Source organism: Sinohyriopsis cumingii, chromosome 12 (assembly GCF_028554795.1).
Source record: "Sinohyriopsis cumingii isolate HCF-2022 chromosome 12, ASM2855479v2, whole genome shotgun sequence".
Classification (NCBI taxonomy): Eukaryota; Metazoa; Mollusca; class Bivalvia; order Unionida; family Unionidae; genus Sinohyriopsis; species Sinohyriopsis cumingii.
In genome coordinates, this window is record NC_142972.1 from 60,722,189 (window position 1) to 60,742,343 (window position 20,155).

General features: G+C 33.6%; 1 protein-coding gene across 2 annotated transcripts in view; it reads right to left on the bottom strand.

Moving 5' to 3' along the window:
* Window positions 1-480: 480 nt before the first annotated feature.
* The window catches only part of LOC149786567 (beta-parvin-like), a 161,534-nt gene continuing 141,859 nt past the window's right edge, over window positions 481-20,155 (bottom strand). For both annotated transcript variants that reach the window (XM_089977079.1, XM_089977078.1), the window contains one exon: window positions 481-13,874. In XM_089977079.1, coding sequence (XP_089833205.1) covers window positions 13,795-13,874 — 80 coding nt within the window. In that variant the 3' untranslated portion in view covers window positions 481-13,794. The remainder of the gene's footprint in view (window positions 13,875-20,155) is intronic.

The following is a 20,155-nucleotide window of genomic DNA, read 5'->3' on the forward strand; positions in this document are numbered from 1 at the left end:
TTGTAATTTTGTAGAACAGCCGCAGATAGCTCCGTTGGTAGAAGTTTGACCTTAATTCAGGAATCGCGAGTTCGATATCCATCCTGGAAAGTCCAGATCGGCTGCCTCTGTGTGTCATTATGAAAGGTACTTCACTCCGATTTCATTAGCATAATACAGAAATCTTTCCTGGATTCGACTACACCACTTGTTAGGGTCAAGTTTATTCGGTCGCTGATTAATTTACTTCAAAGACCAATATACATGTATATTATCACATGTGACCACATTTTTTAAAATAATTTTTTAATATAATTTACTCAGAATGAACCTAGATTTTATATTTAAAGTGTGTCAAATAAAGTGTGGGATCACTAACAGTTAAAGCAGCAATGCCAAGGTTCGGTCTTTCCCTAGTCACAAAATGATAATAAAACAAAAGCCATAAAACTGGTGTATAATAAAATGCACCCCCCCAACAAAAAAAATCCCCAACAAAACAATGCATATACAGTTTTATTTCATCTGTGTGATCTATCTAAACATATACGACTACTATCCGACTTCTTTTATACAATTTATAAAATAGCACCAGAAATATAAAACCAGCTAGTTTGACATAAAGTACAATACTGTTTGATACACATTTTGTTATAACATAACAATACAAATGATAATCGAAGATAGTAATTTCAGCATAGCAAATAAAACCGTACATAAACATGCATGTACAATAATAAAGATCATGAATTTAAAAGCATTTTTTTTTTCTTCTGGTCAAAAAATCTGAATAGACTAGCTCATATATTTCCTTATCGGGAACATCAGTCATGATTATTGATAATTAAACTTTAAAATATTTCAATTAACCAGTATCATTAACAAGCATTACGAATAAAAGTTCAAATGAACACAGTTCAATACACTAACAAGGTAACGTAATGATCTATTACCAAAGGAAAGACAACCAGAAGCAAAGTATTGTAAGCTGACACTTACCCAATGTGAATCTGTCTAACTTTCTTAGTGCATACAAATATTTCATGAATTTTTTGGACAAAATTGTATAATATGATGATTTAAATTTGTATATGGAATATACAGTCAGTCTAAAATGTGACTGACATTAGACCTGAAAGTCTGACAAGCTACCAGTACACTTGTAAATCAAGTGATAATCACACCTTTACCAGTCAGTGAGTACTTGTTGGTGGACTGTACAGCTTGGTACGTGTAAGGGTTTGAGAGGCAAATTTGAATATGTAAATCATATTATTTCTGCCCAAATTCTTATTTTGGAAAAATTATATGTACAATGATAGCTGTGCATGTATTTATTGTCAAATAAACTGTGACATTCAGCAAAATAGGTACATGTATCTACAGGAGTCCATTACATCTGGTACATGTCTCTATAGGACTCCATAAAAGTCCATTACATTTGTTACATGTCTCTATAGGAGTCCATACTAGTCCATTACATTTGGTACATGTCTCTATAGGAGTCCAAACTAGTCCACTGCATTTGGTACATGACTTTAGGAGTCCAAAATAGTCCATTACAATAGGTACATGTATCTACAGGAGTCCAAAATAGTCCACTACATTTGGTACATGTCTCTATAGGAGTCCAAAATAGTCCACTACAATAGGTACATATATCTACAGAGTCCAAAATAGTCCATTACAACTGGTAAACTCGCAGACAATCCACAATGAAAAAAACTATAAAACCCAGCCCCAAACTATTAGCGGAAAGAGTGGAGGGATATATTTAATACAACACAATGTCTTGCCATTAATGGCAGTAAATCCCTTATACCTGAAAAAGGTCACAATCGCTTTACCTTTGTCTCCTTTTTAAAAGTAGTTATTTCATTGCAAGTTCCCTTGGAAAGCAGTTTCTAAATCCAAACAAGCAAAATTTAAAAAAAAAAGGTATCGTGCACAAAGGTATAAAATATTTTCAAAACTTAATGTGAAATTAATTCTGTACTAATTCCATAAATGAAATATGTCAAATTGATTAAAAAATATTGCATGAAATTAGGAGATATTTTCTTTACATATGTTATACTGTAGAAAACTCAACTTTAAAAAAGTGCAATTACAGTTGACAAGGACAGTATCAATGTTGCTCAAATGAAAAACAGATTAAGTCATCTCAATGCAAATGACATGTAAATAGTTCGCAACATTTGCATCAATTTGAATTAAGACTTGAGACTCATCATAAATTAAGAAATTCATGACATGTTTAACATGTGACAAAACTAATATGTGGCATTTGTGAATATCAAACAGACAAGAGAAGTACTGTATTCCAGACAGAACTTGCACTGAAGATATTATGCACATAACCTTCTTTTCAATTCTGGTTAAAATCTGCATAGAAAATAGCTAGTGGTAATTGTAAGTGCTTGTGTTGGGATCTTAGCATTAGTTTCTAAAATCCACACAGATCAAAATAGTTTTTCTCAACGTATCACTTAGCATGCCTGGTGTATTGCTACCACTTAATTTGTTGGACTAAATCACAACTGCTGAATCTTCAGGAAACAAAACCGACACCTTTTAAAAATTAGTACAACTAAATGTTTTCTAAAACAAATCCTTTTGCAAATGATGGCACTGTAAGATTCAACAAATTTCATTATAATGTAGAACCAAAATATTTATGATCAAGAACAGTTACAAAAATGGACCATAGATTTGTGTGTGTGTGCGTGTGTTATGGGCGCAAAGTTTAAGACATTGTGCAATTCATTATTTGCTTTAATCTCATAAATTTACATAGATCACAATTTTGAAGCTCACAGTGTAAGTATTAATCAAATACAAAATGATCATTTCATCTGATATGATTATATACAAAAACCTGAATGGTTCTAGTTAAAATCAAAGTCTAAAACATTAGAGGTACTTACAGTAGCTGAACTTAACAAGCTTAAAGTTGTTGTTGTAGGGTTTAACGCCATTATTTCAGCACACGATAGGCTATACATGGCGGCCAGTATTAATGGTGGAGGAAGAACCCGGGAAAACCCCTGAAAGAACCACCGACCCATGGGAAGCTACTGGCAAGCTTTCTCAAATATCCACATTAGCCGAATCTGAGACTCGAACCCACGCAAACAGAGGTGAGATGGCAGTGATCCGTAACGAAGAATGCTTTAGACCACTTGGCCACTCGGGGCCCCAACAAGCTTAAAGTGCTCAAGGCCCAAATTTTGGTTCATATCTTCTGTCATTATTTGAGTTTGCTGAGGCTGCAGTAATGATAGTAGTTTTGTACATAGTAAGTCATTCAAGTGATGCAGAGTATTTGAGTGATGACGAGTATTCAAGTGACTTTTATTTTAGTTCTCAAGGATTAAATATATATTAATTAGAATATGCACTCTGAAAGTTATGAAAAAAATTCTATGGTAATATGTATGAAGAAAGTTATGAAAAAACTCTATGGTAATATGTATGAAGAAAGTTATGAAAAAACTCTATGGCAATATGTATGAAGAGTACACATTTCCAATTAAGGTGCAAGGAAAATTACTTTTTACAAAAAGCATGTACACGTAATATATGGACAACAAAATCAAAAGTCATTAAAAAAAACGTATATAAATTAAATAAATACAGAACAGTATGTAATTAATGCTGAAATATGATGACAAATTTTCTAAATGACTATAACATCAATATGATAATTTATGCGTGTGGATTTTGGGAGGATGGTAACTGATAAATCTCTTTGATATTAAAAAAATACAACACAAATAAAAATTAACATCTTTTCTATGTTGCTCAACAGAAGATCTACATTTTTTTACAATTACCAGTATGTTTATATGAACAAACAAGAGTCCCATGAAGGGATTGTTGCTCTACTTGGTGAAAAGAATGACCAGGAATTCAAGATACGACCATTTGTTCCTTTTAACTGCTGAGTGTTGAAACAATTTCTCATATTCCTCAGGGATAGCAAGATTTTCAAATCAGCTGCTGTGGTGGACATATTGGATGTCAGATTGGTACCATTTTCATTTAGGACAAAGTAGGCCTATTTGGTCAAAATCCCGTGTTATAAATGTCATCCATTCATGAGGGAGTATTGACAACAAGATTGTTTTAATGATAGCTGTCATGGTAATCATATTGGATGTGTTAGTGGCACAATTTTCATTTAGGACCAACTAGGTATCATAAGAAGTCTATCGATGCAAAACCCATGGTGGCCATATTGCAGACCCAGGAGACACCATAAGATCTGAGGAAAATCCCATGTCAAATGACTTTGCCAGAAGAGTAGCAAAAGCAAGATTTTCAAGATGGCCACATATTGGATATCAGATCAGCATCATTTTAATTTAAAATCAACATTATAAGAATTCTTTTAGTGAACACCCCATGTAAATATGATTTTCCATTCAGGAGTAGTGATAAGATTTTATAGCTGGCTTTTGTGGCAGCCATATTAGATTTCAGATTGGCACTATTTTCATTTAGGACAAAGTAAACATCATAAGAAGTCTACTAGTGAAAACCTCATGTTGATACAACCATCCATTCAGGAGGAATATCAATAAAAAGATTGTCAAGATGGCTACTGTGTGGTGGCCACATTGGATTTCAGATCAGCACCATGTTCATTTAAGCCATTTAAGCCCAAATTGACATCATAAGTAGCTTTTGGTAAACCCATATCAATATGTTTCTGTTCAGGTGGTTGGTTGGTTGGTTGTTATGGGTTTAATATCATTTTCCAGTACATGATAGACTATACATGGGAGCCACTATATATAGTGGAGGAAGAACCAGCAAAAATCCCAGTAAGAACCATTGACCTACGGGAAGCTGCTGGAAAGATACCCATGATGGCCGAGCCCGGGGCTTGGACCCACAGAGACAGAGGTGAGATGTCACTGATCTGTAAAGGTGAGTGCTTGGCCACTCATGACCCTTCTGTCATGAAGGATTTGTGATAAGATTTTCAAGATGGCTGCCATGGTGGCTATATTGGACTTTATTAATTATGATTACCATGCACTGTTAATTAATGTTCATAAAATCAAAATTAAGCACTTAATTAAGAGAAACAATTATCTAAATATGAACGAGTTTTTCGGTTGGATGTACTGCACTACCCTTGGGAGTGCAGTATATCCATCCAACAAAACTTGTTCATATTTTCCCATACAAATGCAGTAACCTTTTTATTATATGCTCATTTTCTTATTCTACTTAATGCTTAATTATATAAACAAAAATACACTACAAGAAACAAAGTAACTGAATTTATGCTGTATTCCAAACTAAATACACAAGTGCAGATTCATCAGTATACAACAACAACATTATTAATGTGCACATAACTCTGCCCAGATAAATATGAACTTAGTCGCACGCTAGACATAACTTTCAAAAGTAAATGGCATTTTGATCTACTTAAAATTGAAATTAAGAGTCAAATTGTAAATGAACGTGCATTGCAACAACTTTTCCATTTTAGTCTGGAATGAAAAGATCTTGGTATTTTGTCGATTCTGACAAATTTTGTGATAATTACTGGATTTATCTGTGTCAATTCTACATGAAGTACATCCAATTTCAGCAGCGAGGGAGCAGAGTGTTGACATCTGCAAGTGTGTTTCTGTTCTGTCACTGAATGTTTGGAATCATAATGTGAGGAAAAATATGAAGTCTTTTCAATTGTAATTATCAAAAAGATGCTAATGAATATAATGTTTATTTCATTTTGAGTGCAGTAAGGAGGATGTAATTGCACTTGGAATGTAGTTGAAATTACAGTAAAATTTCGAAATTTGTAATCAAGCTTTAGAACCCATGACATGGCTCATGTAATTCGAATTTACATAACTATGAAAGTACATTTTGAGGAAATTCAGGATGTAAAACCTGAAAGGATATTTTTTGCCATTCTTATTACCAGCGAAAGAAGACAAGTTTATGTCTTGTCACTTGCCTGTTATTTGTAGGGACCCTGCAATTTTATGACCTACCTAGCATCAATCACTAGCCTAAATTCAAAACTATTGTATCATTAAAGTTAACATGGAGTACTGCAAAGCAGCTCGTATGTGGCAGTCCATGAAACATCTGCTTTAGTTCATTCAGAAACTAATTTAATCAACCAAACCGTAAAGAGTCTACTACATGAGTGTAAATGATTTGTCTACAAAGTAGTTCCTAATACACTATTGGGCACATGTGTCATGCATTTTTACAATGTAAAATTAACGGAGACAAAAATGAACATATATATATATATATATATATATATATATATATATATATATATATATATAACTGAATTAATATAAAAGGTTATTTTTGTGTAAGAGAAAGTATTTTTTCCCAACAATCACCAATTATGATGCAGTTTACTAAAATATATAATATTTTGCTGTATTTTGTGTTATATATATCTGATGAACAGATATCCATTTCATCTGTTGCCTTGGCCACACAAAAAAAAATAATAAATTTGCTACAGTAGAAAAAGTTATCCTTCGAGTGTTTACACCACATACAAAATCAATGAACTTAAATCAGCAGAGGTGGAGCAGTACTTAATCTGTCACAAGGGGTCGACTAGGTGCACTTTTCCAGATAAATGCCTACAGCACTGATTTATGGGCTTTATAAACCAAAAATAGAGAACCAGTCAACATCACAAAAGGAAAAATGGCTTAAGATTTTACAATGCATGTTAAACTTGAGCTTTGCATTCCTCTCTGTTCACCAAATTTATCCTCTTCAAGTACAGTGATTTGAAAACCTCGGAATACATCAGCCTTTCAAATCTTTGAAGCAGAATTGTTTAATAATCTCTTTTAATTGATGAATTTGTGACAATAAGATCTTGATGAAGGCATTTACAATATACCATTGTTGGTTATTTGGTGAAACTTATGCCTTTTTTAAAGTGGACTTTGAAATTTAATTAGGATTGTTAGCAAAAAAGAAGACTTCCATAAGAGAAAAATGTCTTGTTTGTCAAAAAGGACTAAAAATTCAGATATAATTCAAGTCAGATGAACAAATGATAGAATCAGGCAATGTGAACCTACTAGTAAAAGGCAATGTGAACCTACTAGTAAAAGGCGGTATAAGGATGATTTGCACATAGCAATAATTTTTTTCATAACATTCACTTTTCATTCTTTTGTGGCAATTACAACTTTAATACGCCTTCTACAATTGGCTGACAGGGACAGGTATATTCCATGTTACTTATTGTACACATTAATTTGTGCTAATCTTAGTAAAACCGTTGTTATGGCTGAGTAAGCATTAATCTGTGGTAATCTTAGTAAAATTTGTGAAATGGGCGAGTATAAGGCACTTTTGTGTTCCTCATTTAAATTTTGTTAAAAATCTGGATGGAGTATTGATGGTGAGTAGCTTCATTAAAGGCCTGACTTGTACAATATGCAACAAAACGGTTTGAAAGGATGGTGCTTGAAGCTAAAATTTTGCCTCTTTACACTCACAAAAAATTGTGGAAGATTAATAATTGTTCATTTTCATTCTCTGTGTGAAATCTAGTTACATTTCTTACATATGAAATGCACATCAAAATGCATAAGGTTCTGAAATGGTTTGTGTTTGTTTGTATTAGTTTTAATGGCATTTTTAACAGTATTATTGATATCATGTTGTTGAGGGAGTTAAGTGCAATTTCTAAGTAAATACTGAGGCAGGCAACCCACATGTCTCTAAGCAGGTATCAAATCCACTTCTTGACACATCGGACTTGATAAAAATTGGTCATTGCAACATAATTTCTGTAATGTAGAATAATTTTAAAGCAAATTTCAAGGCCTTGTCTGTTCAATGGTCAAATCTGCAGTATGTATTGAACTAAAGCTAACATGCTCATTTTTAGAAGAATGTGTCATCTGATGTAAATCAATACATTTGTTTTTCTTTTACATCTAACATTTCCAAGGTGAAATCTAAATTTGCAGTGATTAACCAGTTAACATAAAAAGGCTTCAAATGATGAAACTGACAATAAATCAGGTAAACAACATTTAGTTGTAGGTACTTCCTGGACATCTAAGCTCTAATTATACCTGCCATCTATCATTAAATGCCTTTTACACGTGTATAAATATACTTAAGCTAAATTAAAGTAAACAGCATATACATTTCTGAATATAAATACATTGTACTTTCTCAAAGAAAATAAGCATAAAATGTGTCCATTAATGATAACATAAATGTAGTCAATGCGTATGATGATAACAGGGAGTCCTGATAGCTCAGCTGGTAGATCATTTGACTCATAATCCATTGGACATGGGTTCAGTACCTGCCCATGCTGGCCAGGGTTGGCTGCCTCAGGGTGTCCTTAGAAAAAACACTGAGCTCTGTTTTTATGGCATAAAAATAGCCGATAATGTGTTAAATGTGCTGTTAAAACCACGCAACAACCCAACATTATGATGATAATAAAAATGCTAAAATATATTGCTCTAGATGTATTGTAGATAATACTGCACACAACACCATAATACTTGACTTGCTGATAAAGTACTCAAGTTCAGATTTACACCTTTATAGAACATTTTTTTTACTACATACTTTTTTTTCCCCTTCTGTTCCATCTGAACATATGTTCCAACAAAGTGATATAGCATTATATATACTTACTAACAAGTCCAAATGCAAACAACATAGACCCTGATCTGCTGTTGCCTTATACAGTGGCAGACCAAGGTCTATGGTGTATATTCTACTGATTACTTTTAACAAAAAGCACAGACAAAGATCTGCCAGTACATTATGTGATGGCAGGTCTGAGTATGTACAGTTTGCAGTTGGGCTCAATTTATACATGAGTATATAGTGCATCTAATATTTTGTTTAAAGATTAAATATCTAGGAATCAGACCCATTAAACTTTCAGAAGGCAATGAAGATAAGATATTTATGTGCTCTTACTTCCAGGTGATTTAATGTTTCAGAAATAAACTTACAATCTATGGGAAGCTTTCTGAATATCATAACTACAACCATCTCTTCTAGATCCATATCTCAGAGATAACCATTATCTTGATTGTACTACGTGGTCCAAATATTATATATGTATATACTTCAGGGTAAGTTATCACAAGTATGAAAATGAAATGTTTTCAGATATTCCATAAGGGTCAACAAATTCCCCATACTCCCCTCTGCAAATGCTTCACTTTATATCATGCTGGACCAAACTTTCCAGATATTTGTCACAAGAAAAAAATACATGAAATTAGGAATGTTCCCTTAAGATTCTCATTCCTGAAATCTGGGATTTGCCTGAAGATTCTCATTCCTGAAATGTGGGATTTGCCTTAAGATTCTAAAGCAAGAAATTAGGATTTTCCTAAATATTCTCATTTCTGTAAAAAAAAAAAAGGTTAAACCTGAAGATTCTTTTCCCTGAAATCAGGAAGCTATTTTGAGCTGGTAGCAGACAACTCCCAATAAGATGAAAATGTATATGACCACAAAAAATTGTTTATCAGTTGGGATGGCCTGTAGGACTCACGGTACTAATTCAGTTGCCACAGTAAACCTATGCAAACACCATATTAAAAATTCAATAACTTAAAATTTTGGAGTGCTCAGGATCAAACCTATATTTATCCGTATAGATGAAACCTGGATGTCAGCTTCTGTGTAGAGAAAAGGATATGAGCTGCGGCATTTTCTGGACCTGCATGTGTTTGAAACATGTGTTTTCAATTCTGCACCAAAGAGTCAGGTGCTAATTTTAGTAATGAGTGTTCCAAACTCAAGACTGTTAAAGGACTGAAATTCCATCAATAAAACAATGTCTCTATTTTTTTTCACTTACAACTAGGATAAGCTCTCAAAAGATTCCTTTTCTTACAACATAACTTACATTATTAACCAATCCTGGTCAGCCTAACCTATATATACTCTATTTTATGTTCACCCTTTTCCAGGCTGGTTCCCATTTTTCCATAGCATTAGTACCGTGTGTCCTGTAACTGCCTGAAGTATGACAGATGACTATATGTTTGGGGTCTGAGGGCATGTCAGCACAACCCTGGCTATACAGAGCCAATTAAAAGTTTAATCATGCTTTGAGTTCTATATAGAAATGCAATCAATCTGTGGCATTCAAGGAAAGATTAAAATTAATTTAAGTGTATAAGGAAATCTCTGATATAAAACCTGAATGAGATTACTGCACAAACACATTGTATGCAAGTGAAAAATAAAAAAGAATTGAAATACCTAATCTACAGTTATTGGAAGTGATGTGCATAGCCTTATGCCAAACAATTTTAATAGGGCTATTTAAATAGAAAAGTTAAAATGGGAAGACATCAAAAGCCCCTTTCAATTATCCATAAACCAACTTCCAGCTGGTGCTTGCCATTGCTTCTGAGGTCAAATGATCTACTAGTTTTTGCTATAAAGGCATAATGTACCATGTACATGTATACTTACATACAAGTCAGGTCCAACTGCAAACAACATTGACCCTGATATGCCACTGCATAATGCAATGTCAAATCAAGGTCTATGTTTCTTGCTCTTCTGAAAACAGAATCTTAAGCCATAACAAACTAGGACAGACCTAGATCAGCTGGCACATTATACAATTGCCAATCTGGGTCTATACATTCTGGAGTTAGATTCTGTAACATAGATCATGCAAAAAAATTAATGCATTTATCATTAACAGTTTCAGACAATTTTGATCCTGGTCTCAATTTTACTTAAATTTCTCAAAAATTTCTCATCAAAATGAGATTTTAATATATCTTTATTATGGTTTGGTTGGCAACAATACATTTTTTTTTTTCGGACAGTCAATAGGCCTTAAGGATTATAATGGTCATAATTTCCCCATAAGACAGAGATTGCCCTTTAATTGAAGTAAATCAGAAGATTCCTTAAATGTAAGAAATCCCTCAACTCTTTGTGTTATGAATGCCAAGATTCATAGGTGTACAATTTAAAAATTAGGGAGCTATTTTTCATCTTCACCACCACATGCACCTATTCTAGTTACCATATGTACTCACTAATAAGAAGAGACCAACTGCAAACTGTACAGACTCAGATTTGCCGTCGCATAAAGCAAAGGTCTGTGCAGTTTGTTAGGAGTAATCAGTAGAAAACAACACTGACCCTGATATACAGATGGATTATGCTACAAATGATCAGGATCTATGTTGTTTGCAGTTAGACTTGACTTATAAGCGAGCATATAAGGTGTCCATATGTTGTCAGAAGTATCAGATGGAAGTTTTAGGAGAAAATGTGAGAAATTCAGTGAAATTGGTGCCTGTTTTTAAGCCAGCTATCAACCTTAATACTGAATTAATACAGAGGTCTACCTTCATAGTTGCAGAGTGCAACAGAAGAGATTCATGTTATTAACTTTAGTCAGCCAGCTTCTACCTAACAATTCTCTTCAGAACTAACTCTTCACTCAACTTCCTTTCAACAACTGATCCATTCTTGTGCTAAAGGGCTGCATGGTAAAGCCTTTGTTCTGAATGTGAAGACATGAAATGTTTTGCTGCTAATTATCAACATATAAAATGATCAAGATCTTTTCCTACATGTTGGAGGAAAGTTTCATCATTCCTTTGAAGAATAAAAAAAGGGGGTGGAATTTTAAAAACAAAGGAGAAATCAAAGAAAATAACAAATGTAGGACTATCAAATACAACGCATGATTTGGGCAGATTTGGTTAATGATTTTGGTGAAGTTTTTGAGGAAACAGTGAATACTGCAACATCACACATTGATGAATAGAGTTGAAAGATGGCTTCATAATGCACTGGATCTAATCCCCATTTTTGTGTTTTGGATATTACAGAGAAAGTTTTACAATGCACAATTTTACTCTTGTTCTCCAGGCACATTTTTCTATCTATTATCTGGATTTTCCTTATTTTCTTAACAGTGATTTAAAAAGCTTTTTCTCTTTTGTGTAGTTTATCAAACTTTCTTTGCTTTTAACGTATTACCGTGTTACTGTATTGTCCTGACTCTGAACTCCAGATCACATTAAATATGGGAATACTTGATGTTTATTCTTGATCATATCGTAGACAATGAAAGGAAACAAATTAGAATGAAATAGTATGAGAAAATTCAGGATTTAACAGAAAACTTATTGGAACAAATGGTAACTTTGATCTTCAAAATGAAATTTTGAGCTGAAGTCTCCGAAATCTATTACCCCCAAAACAAACCTGCATATTATGTATACTATTAAATGCTGGGTCCAACTACAAATCACATACACTCTGATCTGCTATTGCATAATGTGCTGGCAGATCAGGGTCTGTAATTTATTCCACTGATTAGCCCAACAATCAGCACAGACCTGATCTGCTGGACCATTATACAATTACCAGATCTTGGTCTATGCAGTTTACAATTGGATTGGACATGCAAGCTAATATATATGGTATATTCGTTACCTCTTATTCTTTTAATGACAATATCATGCATTGGGATTTTACTACTGCTGGAAATTTGCCTGTGGGTAATATGTAAACATATTGTTGTAGCAGATTTTAATCTAGGAAAATATATATGATGCTCTACAGAAATCTTTTATGATATCAGATATAGGTACACATGCTTGTTTATCAACAATAAAAGACAAGGGAGATAATTCTGTATTAGGATCTTTATACCGATATAAATGGCTGGTAATGAACTTCATCACTGTAACTAGAGTCAACTTTATTATTAATCATAAATATATATTTCATATTCAAATAAAGGATTTTAAATTATGAAATGCCACAGATGAAATTAGACTATGAAAAAGGCATACCACAAATCTAATATGATAGACCATCTCCCACTTCTTGCAAGTGTTAGTAAATTTTTTGTTTTGGAACCTTTATAAAAAATGTTACTGTACATTCTCACTTATAAGTAGATTCAAACTGCCAACAATAAAGATCCCGATCTGCTGTAGCATAATGCACCTGCAAAGCAGGGTATATGTGGTTTGATTTATTGATTACTCCTAACAAACTGCATAAATCCAGATTTGACAGTGCATTGTGAGATGGCAGATCTGATTCTGTGCAGTTGCACTTGACTTATAAGTGAGTACAGACAGTATCCCAACGTTTGACAAATTTGCAAAGTCAGCTTCTTGGCTTATCTTGTTCCATGTTTTCCTGCTGCACAAGTCAAAAAGCAATATCAATGCTAAAAAAGTTCCAAAAGACTGGGCCTATATCTATATTTATGTGTGATAATCAGATCACTGAAAATGTGGACAGATATAATATTACAAAACCAGACAGCTTAAAACCAATGACAATAACTACTGAATATTTTCACAAAACTAAAGACAATAGGGAAGTAAATGCATTGGGTTGTAAATAAAATCATCCCAAGCCTATTGTTGTTTGATGATCAGTCTGCATGGACATGGTAAATTTGTGAAATACCATATCTACTTGCTTATGAGTCCAACTGCAATCTGCATAGACCCAAATCTGCCATCACATAATGCACTGGAAGATCTGGGTCTGTGCATTGTGTTAGGAGTAATCTGTAGAACAAACAACACTGACTCTGGTCTGCAGGTGCATTATGCTATAGCAGATTAGGATCTTTGTTGTTTGCAGTTTTACTTGACTTATAAGAGAGTATATATGGTAAGTTACATCCATCCTTATAAATTAATCGATAAAGACTGGAAGCAAGTGTGATACACAGAAAAGGTTTTGCAGAACACAAGTGGTTTCAGAAGGGAGCTGAGCATGTGCCTTCTTGAAGTATCACATCTACAATGCCTGATCCTTGTACTTGGTGAATATATTGTACAACACTCTCAGAGTACACTTTAGGTCCAAGTTCACCACATCTGAAAAAAAGAAGATAATAATCTAATTACTGACATGTGTCTATATCAGCACATTAAAGACATATACATAGTGAGGCAAAAGGAGCTACCTATCTACCCTGCCTAGACACAATTACCATGGAAGCCAAACCAGATAGGTCTGGGCAAGACTCGTTCCTCAGTCCAGTGGTTTACAGTCTGACAGGCTAATTGCTAAGACACTGTGTGTTCCAGAGAGACATATAAAGAATACAGATTCTATAAGTTTTTCATTAAATTCTATTGCTGTTATTACGTTATTTCTAAACCATCTCTTTGACCTTGTGGGTACTAATTTGTATATTATGTTTTCATGCTGGTAAAATGAATCAACATCACAGTGCTACTTCGCCCATCCTCCAATTTTAATTTTGTTTTTAAATACTTTCAGAAGTAATCTTTGATGATAAGAAACCGTCTACTTTTTGAAAAAATGTATCAGGCTGGCCATCAGGTCTTATCAAGGGAGATACAATGCAATTTCACTGCATTACATTCTTTCTGCAATGTGAAAATTTTCATGTCACAATTATTGCGGGGCCCCGAGTGGCCGAGTGATCTAAAGTGCTCTCCGTTATGGATCACTGCCATCTCACCTCTGTCTGCGTGGGTTTGAGTCTTGGATTCGGCCAATGTGGGTATGTGAGAAAGCTTGTCAGTAGCTTCTAGTTGGTCGGTGTTTTTTTTCTGGGGTTTTATCGGGTTCTTCCTCCATCATTAATACTGGCTGCCATGTATAGCCTATCGTGTGCTGAAAAACCCGACAACAACAACAATTGCAGCATATCTTGCATGCATTTCATGTGGTAAAAGGATGTCATTATTGCTAAGCCCGTGTTAGAGTTAGGTGTGGGCCAAGAACTCTACTTTTATAAAATGTGTAGAAGAGAATCAGTGGCCTAGCAAAACTAAATTCTGGGGTCCCCTTCCAATAAAACAAATAAAGTTACTGAAGGAATGCTATCCTCTCCCACCGATTCCTGCAGGGGTTGCTTGTGCAGTTGTCAGACCACTTCAGAGAATGTTTGATTCAATGATAACCTCACCCCCAACATTTTAGAAAATGTACAGGCCTTCTGGGCTTATAATGGGCGAAATACTGTATTGTGTTGATTTGTTCTGGTTCCAAATCTGGTTCTGTTTATGCACCTGCAGCTTTTGGCTGTTAACAGAATCCAATGTACACTGTTGACCTGTTAACACAGAAAATTGGAATTCTACCAGAATGTTTTTGGCAGTGGCAAGCCATCATTACCATTCTGCCATCTCCCTGCATGCTGCATTTTTGGAATGATCTACCCAATCAAGAACACCATATACACCCACTTTTAAGATGACTAACTATACACAGATGAAGCATCTATAAACCTGTTTTGTGTAAAATATAATTAAAGATAGGAATTTATCCTGTTTATTGTGACTTACTAGATTAACTGAACCCCTCCCATGTAATCATCAATTATACCAAATATTCTCCCTTATAAGAGGAGGCAAACAGCAAGCAACAAAGATCCTGATCTGCCTTAGCATAATGCACCTGCAGATAGGGTCTATGTTGTTTGTTTTACTGGTTACTACATACAGACTGCACAAACCCAGATCTGCTGGTGCATCTTGCATCGGCAGATCTGGGTCTGTGCAGCTTGCAGTTGGAAATGTCTTAAAAGTGAGTACATATGGTACAACTTATTTCTAGGAAGCTTTTTGTAGTTTCAACCATTCAATGTAAATATTAATTATCATTCTAGAAGATAAATTCAAGCTAAAGTACACTGACAATGAAATACTGTCCACTGTGACAAGATATAAAAGATTTAAAAAATAAAAAAGAACATTATTTTCTTTGATATCAAAGTTGAGGTACTATATTGATAAAAACTATTACACTCATCTGATATCTATACTGATTTACATGAACAATTCATTTACAGTAATCCTGTTGCCAATAACATGTCAGAAGACAAAATCTGATAGTCATTAATGTATGTCACCATTCACTCAAATGATATATTTCTACTTCATCAGCACTGGTCAGAAAGGAAACAAGCAAATATAGGTCATGGGATTTAGGGGTGTAGTACTAACTGAGATGAAATTTCTTAACTTTCATTATTTTAGGACAGTATGTACATGTATATAGCATGCCAAAAAAATCCTGTGGTTACGAGCTCAACATAAAATGTAACTGAAGCCAGTAAATGATAAAATAAAGGTCAAGAAGAATTTTAGTGAAAGGTTTGGTAAAAAAAGTGATACATTTTCACAATTCTAATATAAACAATGCTTGAGAAATAACCATCTGATACGAAAAATTAAACACAAGTTGTGCAGTATAAAATCTGGCCCACAATGACCTACTTCTGCAAGATGCACTCGTCACCAAGTACATAACATGCAAACAACCCCTCAAGTGAAAGGCTAAACAAACAAACACCCTCCCCCCTACCAACCACTTACCCTAAGCCTGTATCATGTCAGCAGCATGTGAAATGTAGGTCCCAGTGAGCTTTCTGAATGGGTGTGGTATCAATATAGATGTAAACAGTCATCTAGTTTAATGATTCTTGCATGAATAATTAAAACACAAAATGTAAAAGAAATAAGTGAAACATGAAATGGGGGTCACAATGACCTATTTTTGCAATGAGGGTACAGTATACATCATGATGCATCTCCTAAGCAACTTTAATGATGCTAAGTCTAATAGTGTGTATACAGGGTGCAAAAAACTGATGTTGTCATGAGCTAAGCACAAAATCATAACCTTGGTCAGTAAAGTGTATAAAATATACAATTGTGACCTTCTGTTGAAAGTGTGTGGTATTAGGATATATGTAAAATCAACTATTTTGATGATTCTAGCATGACCAGTGCTTGAAAAACTTACAAAATTTAACCGATCAGTGAAGCTTGAAATATAGGTAACAGTAACCCACTTTTGTGATGAATGTGAAGGACTCATTAAGATGCATCCCATCAAATTTTCATGATTCCTGTTGTAGCACTATGTACACGGGTGGGGTTGGGTTATGGAAACATGAGCTAAACACAAAAACTGAATCACGAATGTACAAAACATGTACAGAATTAGTCCCTTTAGCCTCCACAGTTTTCAGTTGGATTGACTTATAAGCGAGTACAGATGGTAAGTGTATACAGTGTGGGAAATTTGACATGTGCACCAAAAAGGAATGTCAGTTATTTCTGGAAAAGCTTCTGCAACATTGGTACAATTCCTGTCACAGCTTGAAAGCATGGCTAATAACAAAGAAAATAGGATTTTTATTAGACATAGTCCTTGAAGAATTTCAAACAGAATATTAGATTACAGAACTCTCCCACAAAAAGATTAATGTGTTGCAATTCTTTAAAGTCCTAATTCCCAAGAAAAATAATGTAAATATACTTTTTTATTTTTTGTTGGAGGTATGGAAGAGATAGCTGTGATGGAAGCTGTGGAGGACTATTAATGGATGATAAATGATCAAGGTGGGGACTGAAGATGATTTTAATTTAAGTTAATTAATTTAATTTAATTTAATGATTGGGGTGGTGACTGTGGATGACTATTTATTAATGAAGGATAAATGATCAGGGTGGGGACTGACAACAATGACTATGTTTGCAATCTTTACAGTTAATCCACCGAACTGAACAAAACCAATATGACTGCAATTGCATGATACACGAGTTGTACAGTAAAATTACCTGTAAAACTGATATGACTTTAAAAGACTAGATAACAACTTTGTGATTATATTTGGAGCAATCTTCATCAGATCTCCATTTCAGATTTATTTTTTGTCTGAATTCAATGTTAGATATGTCTTTTATGGCTACCAACATTGTAATGGTAGACATGATCGTTTTAGGCAGTGAATTTTCCAAGAGGTGTACCTAATTCTGCAATCCTCATTTACTCTGTCAGCAGGAGGAAAATTGTTTTCTTGAACACCATCTACTGGTCATGTCAACAAATCTCCTAGCAACTAGAGAAATCAATGTGTTTTTCTTCTTTTTAACTGTTGCCATGCATGTCTGTGAAAGCCAAGGGTTGTTGTTGTTTGGAACTCAGCTTGTCAATAAGGCACAGGGAAAGCTAGAGCATATGCATTGGGTAAAGACCAAATAAAATCAAAGTACAAAAAGCTAAACAAATAAATACATTTGAAAATGACAAACTCTTACAAGGAATGTATAAATATTACCAGGCCTACTAGATCTAATTTGTCTACCTCAAGTAGTTTTTCTTTATTGTGTAAAGTACAAAATCCCAAAATTTATAATATGTGAAAATAAATTCTGTAATGGCATGAAAATATAATCAGGTCAGCTAAATAATGAAACAAGTATGCAAGTATGCAAGTCAAATTTCACGTCTTTGTTGAGTAATTGCTGCATAATCTTGCTGAGACATTGCAGACATACAATTGGACATTCAGTACCAAATCAAATTGCCTCCAGTGTGGGCATAAACATCACCCTAAAAAAACCATTTTTCACATGGCCATGTATATATATATATATATATATATATATATATATATATATATATATATATATATATATATATAAAACAATGTGATGTTTTTGTCCTTTTGTTTCAATTCAGTTGGTATGCTTTTGACATGATGACAAACCCAGATATAAAGCCCAACTTATTTGCAAACATGTGAAGTCTTCAATTTACCATGACCTATAAAGGGATTTTACAGGTAATTAAACTTGTTTCACTTCATTACTGTTTGCTATTCATAAAATTAAAAAAATTCCCATGGATGATACAAGAAATAGACAGAAGAAGGAAGTAAGAATGTGCTATAAATACAAACATGACATTTCTGATTCATCAATGTCCATCTTCTTTGGTGGAATCAGGGGATATGTATGAAAATTTTGGACGTATGATTTCAGTTTTAAGCATCTAATCTGCCAGGTGGTACAGGTAAACCTATCTATTAGTAATACTGATGACAAACATTTTTCTTTAATTTGCAATAAGTTCTGACAGTTATGTATAGAAACTGTCATCAAAACTGAGCTGTCAATCAAGCACGTAATTAATTACCCAATGATATCACCAGAGGGGTCAAAGGTGAGGCCTGCCTGTTTCTGTCAATCATTCCTCCTGCCCCCTACTGAGGTCTTGGGTCAGATGATGTACTCATTTTGTAGTTGGTTGCACTTTAACTAGATGGTAACAGCAATTAAATTAGAAGAAATTGGGTTTCCAATTACTTTGTAATTGAATTTAGGGCTGATAAAATTGACAACAGACAGGAATGGAAACAGCTACAGATAATACAGTATTGGGTGATAGATTCTTGCTCTGTACATTCCTTATTTCCTTCAGAATTTTTCCAAAACTATTCCTGATATTCTGAGATAAGTTGCAAAAATGTACAAATTTGCATATATTTATCTCCTATAATGCAAGAAATCAGCCCTTCTCAGAACAAATGTGCACTTAACAATTATCAAATTACTCTATAAAGATAAATAAACATTCACTAATTAGAATGTGGGACTTCCAGTTGCTGTTAAATTGAAAATTTCATGAAAGCCAACACCTGGCATGTAGCTGTTAAAATAAAGAGGTGTTGAGGTGCTTGCTCAGGTTAGGTACATGTGTTAGTCTTTTTGTATTTCAGACCTTGTTCACATCTGGCAATTCTATCTATCTATCTATCTATCTATATATATATATATATATATATATATATATATATATATATATATATATATATATACATACATATACATACACACACACACACACAAACACACACAGATATATATCCAATATTCAGAATTAAAATTGTACTTAATTTCCATGTTGCAAATTTTGATGACAGATTAAAAGTTTGTAACTATATATATATATATATATATATATATATATATATATATATATATATACACACACACACACACAGATATATATATATATAGTTACAAACTTTTAATCTGTCATCAAAATTTGCAACATGGAAATTAAGTACAATTTTAATTCTGAATATTGGATGCATAATTCTTAAAAAATATCTGCATTGACTTACATTACTAATAAACTCTTCTTCATAAATACTTCACATAGTGCTTTTCTGACATCCTAATCCTAACTAATGGCAATATTAAAAGAACACCCTTTGCCCAAAAAGTAATATCAGGTTTATAAATAAATTTTTGAAGAAAAACAAAACATCAAGATAACATAATTTTGTGAAATATTTTAAAACAAAGTAGGTGTGAAGTAAACTTCT